General features: G+C 57.1%; 1 protein-coding gene across 1 annotated transcript; it reads right to left on the minus strand.

Annotated features, from left to right (window-relative positions):
• Nucleotides 1–594: 594 nt before the first annotated feature.
• Nucleotides 595–7,949, minus strand: MYPOP (Myb related transcription factor, partner of profilin). The gene is made up of 3 exons (XM_045776326.2): nt 7,854–7,949; nt 6,550–7,101; nt 595–1,792 (listed from the first exon to the last, which is right to left on the minus strand). Exons 2-3 carry the CDS (start codon nt 7,046–7,048, stop codon nt 1,086–1,088), a joined length of 1,206 nt encoding a protein of 401 aa, XP_045632282.1. The 5' UTR covers nt 7,049–7,101; nt 7,854–7,949; the 3' UTR covers nt 595–1,085.
• Nucleotides 7,950–8,676: the final 727 nt, after the last annotated feature.

The raw sequence follows: 8,676 nt of genomic DNA on the forward strand, positions 1-8,676 counted from the left end.
TGAGGAAAAGGGAGGCCTGCACAGCGGGCCAGGGCAGCACCAGGTCTGACCGAATCCAGGGGGGTGGTTATTAGCTACTTTGCTACTATGCTTTAGAAGGTTTAGGAGTCAAAAAGAGAACCAGCTCTTGCCTTCATGGAACTGGGGAGGGGGAGGGATCACCTTAAACAGATAAAGGCATGTGTTCCTTTAGGGCCACAGGACACTAGAAAATAATCTAAGCCATCCTATCCTGGAGGAGGAAATCCAGAAAGTCCTCCTGGAGGAGAGGACACTTAGGCTGGTATCTGAAGGATGGATAAGTAGGAATAAGATTTCAACACAGAATTTGATGGCTTTAAGGAAAGAAAGGGAAAAAAAGGCTGGGGGAGGGGGGCTGGAAAACCGGTAGCTCCAGCTCCAAGGGGATGCCACCTGTCCTTGGAGGGATGGGGGCAGGTGTATGTGCCTGTCTCAGAGCCCAAAGTAATTGTATTAAAAATAAGTTTATTCATATCTTGTCGCCACTGAGGAGAAACGAGGGGGTTGAGCTCTGGAGGTCAGAGCCAGCAATGGGAGGCAGAGGGCCCAACCTGTACCTCCCCCCCCCCCCCCCCCGCGAGAACTCCACCCCCCCCCCAGGGTACAGACTGCTGTCATCCTTTGTCATTCATATTCTGATTTGTCCACTCCCTCCAAAGTCTGGATTGGGGAAGCGAGCAGGCCCCGAAGGGTCAATTCTCTTCAAGTCAAGACCAGGAGTTGTTAGGGAAGGGGGTATGTGCAGACCCGCGGGGTTCCCTCCGCAACCCACAAAGGGCGATAATAAATAACATAAAATCGATGGCTTAGTAGTTAGGGTTCAGGGAAGCAGCCAGGCAGACAGCGCTGTACTGGAGAAAGGGCCGGGGGGCACCCACCAGCGAGGTCCCCTGAGAATCAGGCACTAACTAGTATAGGGAGTGGGGGTGCTCGTGCCCCTGGAGCAGGGGAGCCGGGGTGCAGCTGAGATGGGGAAGGTGCGTTGCCCTCCTCCCTGGGCGAAGCTGGGGGGGAGGAGGTGCAGGCAGAAGGAGCGGAGACAAGCTCAAACCCAACAGCAGATTTCACGGAGATTTCCACCGCCCCCGCCTCTTCCTCGTAGGGAAACCTTTCCTCCTCTTGTGTGGGGGGGAGTCGTGGGGAGCAAGCGGGGCTGGGGGTGGCCGCGGGGTCCCCTCCTCGCTCCTAGGGGCGATGATCACGCCCCTGGCTGCTACCACCGCTCCATCCACCACGGCGGCGACCACAGACACCGGCTCTGGGGTGATTTCCGCTTTGGGGGTAGGCGGGGGCAGGAGGGGCCTGGGGGGAGGGGGCGGGGGTGGGGGCAGAGGCGGCGGCAGCCTGTCGACCGCCGCTCCGGGCAGAAGGGGCAGTAGGGCGCTGAGGGCCTCACTCAGTTTGGCCAGTCCCTGCTGCAGGGTGCCAGCCAGCTCCCGGATGGCGTTGGCAGTCTCCTGCTGAGCCCGCAGGAAGTCCAGGGAGGGGTCTGCGGCCGAGGGCGTGGATGGTGGCAGTGGAGGAGGTGGTGGGCTGGGGGACGAGGGTGCCACATGCACCTGCTGAGGTGGCTGGGGTGGTGGCTGCGGCGGCGCGGGGGCTGGGGGCGGCGGAGACAGGGCCAGGCGGGGCAGCTGGACCGTCTGCAGGGCTGGAGGGGGCGGGGACTCACGCTCCTTGGGCGGTGGGCAGCCCCCTTCCTGGGGACTGCAGGAGGGCCGGGCCCACTGCTCGGGGCTGCTGGAGCCCCCCTTGCTGTGGGCTGGTGTCTCTGTGGAGAGAGAGAGAGAGATGTAGGTAAGGTGACGGTGACGCCCAATGCTGTCTTGATTTCCCCTTTCCACTTCCCATCCACCCTGGCCCCAGAGCCATCTTTTCAACACCCGAGTCAGACCATGCCTTGGAGGAGAACGTAGGGGAGTCAGTATATTTAACAACCACCTGAGGGCTGATGCCGGCCTTAGTGGGAAGGGGGTCCTGGAGGCCCCCTGCTGAGCCAGGCAGGACCAATGTTCTAGAAGGTTCTGAACTCTCTAGACACTCCCCTCACCACACACCTCTCAGGCGCATTGCTGGGCTCTGTCCAGTCAGGTGGTAGGAGTCCTATCTCAGCTGTGGTCTGTACCAGTTCAACCCCAAGCCTGCGGCTCTTGCCCACCTCCTCTCACCTGAGATTTCATTCATGCTCCTCCACTTGAACAGTCTGCCAACAGAGGCTCCCAGGTTTCTGCGCCCAGCCCGAAACCTCTCCTCCAGCTGAGTGCTTGGCATACCCCCTCGATGATCATCGAGCAATGCCTCACCCTCTCTGGCCCAGAGCTGAGGTCCTGGTCCTCCCGCATCCCGGCCCTCCCTCAGCCAGGCATCCCCGTCTCCCGCTGATGACCTCTCCAGCTCTCCAGTCCTTCCTGCCACCTGGCCCCAAAACTTTTCACTCCTTTTCTCCCCCAAGACACCGTCTGTGTGCAGACGGGACTGGCTCTGCCTTCGAACTATTTCAACATCCAACCTGTTTGCTTTGCCCACCTCCACAGCCCCTCCTAGTCCAACCACCAGCATCTCCCACTTGGACCGTGGAAGTCCCGCCAAAGGAACGTGTCGGTTATGCTACCCGCGGAGGACCACATAGCCTCTGATCCCTTTATATGAAATGTCCAAAATTAGGCAATCTACAAGAGACAGAGAGTAGGTGAGTGGTCGCCTGGGGCTCGGCAGAGCTGGGGGTGATGGCTAAGAGGTGTGGGGGTTCTTTTTGGAGCGATGAAATGGTTCTGACGTTGATGGTAGTGATGGTTGTACACTCCATGAATATGCTAAAAGCTCCTGCATTGTCTCTTTTAAATGGGTGGCGATAAGGTATGGGAATTGTATCTCAATAAAGGTGTGTGAAAAACACAAGTCAGAGGTGGTCTTTCTCTGCTCAAAAGCTCCCTGGGGCTCTCCTCTCTCAGAGTAAAAGCAAAGCCCTTGTGGCCCCCAAGGCTCTGCAGAATTTGCCCCACTGCCTCCCTGACCTCATCTACACCCCTCCCCTTTGTATCTCATTCACAAGGCCTCACTGGCCTTCTTGTCCTCCACAAACACAACAGGTCTGCCCCTGCCTCAGGGCCTTTGCACTTGCTGTTCCTTGGCCTGAAAAGCTCTTTCCCCAGACACCTGCCTGGCTCCCCCTCCCTCAGCTCCTCTGCTCAAATGTGGCCTCCTTGGGAAGACCTTCCCTGACCTGCTGTCTACAGTAGCTCCCGTCTCTGTCCTTTTCTCTCTCCTAACCCTACCTGATTTCTTTTATACCACTTATCTCCACCTGGCATGGGGTCGCTCTGTGTTTGTTGTCTGTCTCCTCCTCCTGATGTCAGCTCCATCAGGCAGGGCTTTGTTTTGTTCACCGCTGTTTACCCAGCGCCTAGAACAATGTCCAGCACAAAATTTTTTCTTTAATGAAAAAAGAACTGTGGCTTCCAGGGAGTCAGCCCTGATTGGGGCCCTGGGCCCCAGGTCCTTGCCGCAACCCTCCCAAGGCTCCCCAGCACCCACAGGGGACAGGCCAGCCCCTCCTGTAGGCTGCAAGGCCTCAGCTCTTACCCCTTCCTGTCCCTCTTCCTTGGCTCAGGGCCAGTGTACATGCAGTTCCCTCCACCAGGAGTATCCCCCTTGCACGGCCTCTTGGCCAGCTCACAGACTCCTTCTTTGGGGGAATCCTGCCTCCTGCTCCGAGGCCAAATCTGATCTCCCTGCTCTCCTGTCACAGAAACAGCCAGCCACCTCCACCCTTAAATGCTGGGGGGCCAGCCAGGCAGGGGGAGGCGAGGGAGGTGGGGAGAGAGGCGATAACCAGAGCTAACACTTGTTGGACTCTTTCCTGGCCCGGCCCCAGGCAAAGCAGCTAAGCTTTCCTCCTACGTTCTGTCAGTGCATCCTCTTGGCCATTCTCTGGGGGTAGGTGCTGTCATTATTCGCCCATTTTACAGATGAGGAGACCCGAGGCCCAGAGAGATGTCACAGGGCTGGTGAATGGGAGAAGAGGGATTTGAACCCAGGCGGGCTCCAGAACCCATGCTTTTAACCACTCCTCGGACAGGGCTGTGAGTCTCCCTCATAAGGGATATAGGGACTGCTGCTGAAATACCTCACTGAAATAACGCTCTTCTAGCCTACTGAACAATAGAAAGTGGCCCGGCCGTTGTGCCCACAGGGAGCATGGAAGAGACACGACAAGATAATTTATCTGCAACTTTTGGGCCTCAATTTCCCCACCTGTAAATAGGTGTGTGTGTGAGCAAAGGACCAAGTGATCTAATAACACAGCACCTGCCTGAGGGCCGTCACAGGGATTAACTGAATCACCCCAGGCACAGGGTTGAGGCCAGTGCCTGGTACACAGTAAATCTTCAACGCCATTATTGTTATTGTGTTTTTTTCAAATATTAGGTCAAACAGAAATTACCCTTAGGTCTCCCTCTCGTGTCAACAGAGATGCCTCAGGCTGCCCCAGATCCTGTTCCGGTCCTCCCATCAGAGCAGTTCCTCTTTTATGAGTTTACACAGTGGGTAATCTCCACGTGAAGTTCCAATCAAGGATGCTTTAAGCACATTCCTGCCCCAGGGCCTTTGCATGTGTGGCTTTCTCTAGCTGAAGTGCTGTTCTCCCAGATATCCACTTGGCTCACTTTCTCTATTCAGGTCTCTGCTCTTATTCCACCTTCTCAGAGACACCCTCCCAGACTACCCTACCTATAAGCGGCCCCCTTCCATCACTCACTATGCTCCTAACGTGCTTTATTTTTCTTCTTAGTTCTTATCACCTCCTAGTATATGATCTGTTTTGATCTACTTGTTTGTGGTCTGTCTCCAATCACTGGGATGCCAGCTCCATTGTCTTTTTCTCCACGGTATTCCCAGCATCTACCACTGTGCCTGCCTTGAAAGACGTGCTCAATAAATATTTGTTGAATTAACGAAAGAATAAAATAGCTGTACAGCTCTTGAAAAAATACGTTTGCCATCTCTGCTCTGGTTCAATGTGGCCATTCCACAGATAGAAACAATGAGGTCTGAGATTCATATTGAGAACAAGGGTCCCAAGTGACTGGGTCTCTCTCTCCTGCCAAAGACGCTTTCAGGCCTCCCGAATGCCCTGAAGATAAAGTCCAAAGTGCTGACCTTCACTTATACACCGTGTGTGATCTAATTCTGGCAAACCCATTAACTCTCAGTCAATATTAATTGTTGCTGTTATTGCCAGGCAATCTAGCCCAGTGGTTAAGTTAAGGGCATGCACTGTGAGTTGGACACAACCTATATTTGAGTCCCAATTCTACTACTTACTTGCTGTGTGACCTTGGATAAGTGAATAAACCTCTCTGAATCACATGATCCTCAACTTGTTTGATCACTTCCATGTTCTTCCCTTCCTCAAAACCCTTCGGTGACTCCTTATAACACTTAGGATGAAATTCCTCACCTCAGCCTAAAAGGCACCGCATGGTCTGGCCTTTGCTGGCCTCTCTGACCTCACCTCGAAACATTTCCTTTCTTCAATCTTTTTACTTTCCCCCTCCTCTAACTTGGAAACTTCTCAGTTCCTAAACTGAGTAAGCCTTCTTGTCTCAAAGCCACTGTACATGCTGTTCCTTCTACCAGGAACACTTCCTCAGCTCCTCATTCTCACTCTGCGTCTCTGGTGTCTCCTACTCCAGGAAGCCTTCCTTGACCTCCAAGCCTGGGTCAGGTGCCCCTTCCGCACTCCCACAGCTCAGCCCCAGGAGGGAAGGGCTGGGGATGTCTCAGTCACCACTGTGTCCCCAGCACTGCCCAGCTCAGTGCAGATGCTTGGGAAATAGCTGTAGAAGAAAGAATAATCTAGAGTCAAGGCTAAGTGGGAAGTCTTTGTACTCTGCTCTCCACACTTGCCCTACTCATGGCATGACCTTGGGAAAGTTACCAAACCTCTCTGAGTCTTTGATTTAAAAAATGGTAAAACAGTTCATACCTCCCAGCGTTAGTAATCCGATCAAAAGCTAACGGGGAGTATCAGAAGAAGCTGTACTAAGCAATTTATACATATTAACTCATTTAATCTTCACAGCAAGCTTTTGAGGTGGGGACTATTTATTTCATACCCATTTTACAGAGGTGGAAACTGACCTGCAGGAACTTACCCAGAATGACACAGCTGAGTGGCAAAGTTGTGACAGGAGCTCAGACAGTCTGCCTCCATCGTCACTACCTTACATTGCCTTTAATGAAATCCTGTGTGTGCTTTTAATCCCAGTTGTGGACTCTGGAGCCAGGCCTCCTCGGTCTAGGTTCCGTTCAGGACCTGACGGTCATGAGCTGTGAGACTTTGGGCCAGTCATTTCACTTCTCTGAGCCTCAGTTTCCCCGGATTTAAAATGGGCATAATTACAGCACCCGCCTCACAGGGTTGTGAGGATGTGATGAGCCACGGACAGGGCTCGGAAGGGTGCCGAGCACAGAGCTGGCTTGGTGACCGTCTCCTCTGTGTAAGGCGATGCTGAACGAACTCACCTGCCCGTCGGTCCTCCCTGCGGTCCTCGGACAACACGTAGCGTTGGGTGCTGGCACTTGGGGCGGGCGGTTGTGAGGAAGCTGCCCCGGAGGGCTGCTCGGCCCCTGCACCAGCTCCTGGCCCCGCCACGCCCGGCCCCAGGATGGCAAAAATGGTCTCCTCCTCGGCGGAGAAGGCGTCCTCGGCGGCAGGCCCGGCGCCCTGCGTGGAGTGCGGCACGCGGGCCAGCTTCTCCTTGGTGCGGCGCTTGAAGTCATTCCAGCGTTTCTGCACCTCTTGGCCGGTGCGCTTCCAGCTGGTGATGCCGTTGATCTTGGCGGCGATGCCGTCCCACACACGCCGCCGCTCTGCCACGCTCACCCGACGGCTCTGCGCGCCGTAGAGCTGCGGGTAGTGGGCGCGCACCTCGCGGATCAAGATCTGGTTCTCCTCGAACGAGAAGCGCGGCTTGCGCAGCCGGGTGGTCTCTTCCGCTTCGCCCGCCGCCGCCGAGGCCATGGCGCCCCCCGACGCCGCCGTCCGGCCGCTTGGCGCATGGGGGGGCGCCGGCGCTGCGGGCACAGGGCGCACGGCGCTGGCGGGGGCTCGGCGTCCGCGCGCAGCCCGCCCCACCCCGGCCGCCCCGACACCGCCTCCTATGTGCCCGGGGCCAGGGGTTGGAGCGGAGAGTGGCTGGGGGCGACGGGCCACGCGGGACATTCAGAGTGCCTAATAATAGCTGACACCCGCTGAGCGCTCCTCCTGTGCCTCGCGCGGCGCGAAGTGCCACGCCGAGGAGTTAATGGAAATTGGGGGAGGGTCTGGAGGGGTGGAGGGAAATGAGAAAAAGCGAAAGAAAAGGGGGGGGTCTGCAGGAGTTAGAGGAGAATGGGGGCATAGGAGAATGCGAAATGGAGGGAGAATGAGGGTGTCTCGGGGGTCGAAGAAGCATGGGGGTGATGGGGGTAAGGAGATGCTGAAGGAGAGATGCAGCAAGAAGGGGGGATCTGGGGCAGAGGAGCGCTCTGGGGGTTCCGGGGCAATAGGACGTCTGTAAGAACGGTATGAGAAGGGGTCCTCAGAAGGGATGCCCAGGAATAACAGTGAGTTGGGGGCTTCTAGGGCAGTGGAAGAGCTGGGACTATAAAATACGAGGGATTAGGGTCTGCGGGGATTGTGGGGGCTCTGGGGACTGCCGGGAATTAAGAGGAGTCTGAGGGTAATGGGGCCCGGGAGTAAGAGGGGACGACGGAGGCGATGGGGGACTCCAGGAAGAGTGAGGGTCGTGGAGGGTGGGGACCGAGTCGGGCCGCGGGTCACTCACCGGCGCCGCCGCAGCCCCCGCCTGCCCGTCGGTCAAGGCTCGGGCTTCTGCGGCCTCTTCCCTCCCCCCTCCTCTCTCTTCCCCCTCTGGGCCCCGCCCCCGGCCGCCCCAAGAGCCATGGCGCAGGCGCACCTAGCGCCAGTCAGCCCCCAACGCCCTTACCCGCTTGAGTTTCACGCTCCTCCCACGGCGCAAGCGCAGAATTGCCTTCCACCGGCCTCCCCGAGCGGGGCTTAGCTGCGCAGGCGCAACATTAGCGCTGCGTTAGGTCCCCAGCTTCTTGATGCCTCAGCGGCGTACGCGGAAAACTCTGTCCACGCATGCGCGCCCCTGGCTCCCCACTAGCTTTGGTACCCCGGGCTCCGTCCCTGCGCAGGCGTAGCAATCCTTGGAGGAGGTGAGAGAAAGGATGGAGAGAGAGCGCTGAGAACAAGCGGCGTCCTCGCCTTTCTGACAGTCTTCCTGCCCAACCCAGCGCTCTTACTCTGCTTGCATCTCTTTCTCTCGGAGAAAGGAGAGGGAGACGGCGCTAGGGGGGGGAAAAGCGCTCCGTTTCCATGACAACTGTGTGGGTGGGGTGGGGGCGTACGAAAACCCGATTGCCTCCGGCTCGTACCTGCCCCGGCGCGGGGCTTGCTCTGGGTCCGCCAACCAACTATTACCAGTTGGGGCGGGGCACCCTGGGGATATTCCACCTCAGGCGGGTGCAGTAGCCATGGCAACCCGTCAACCTTCCAACCGTGCCTGGGGGGGCCCCCTTGTCCACACACTGACGTCATGGCGCGGGGAGGGAGGGTGATCCTGGCACAGGTATGACTTTAAG

The sequence above is a fragment of the Ursus americanus genome, chromosome 21, assembly GCF_024610735.1.
Source record: "Ursus americanus isolate L20-20 chromosome 21, mUrsAme1.1.p, whole genome shotgun sequence".
In the NCBI taxonomy this organism is placed as follows: Eukaryota; Metazoa; Chordata; class Mammalia; order Carnivora; family Ursidae; genus Ursus; species Ursus americanus.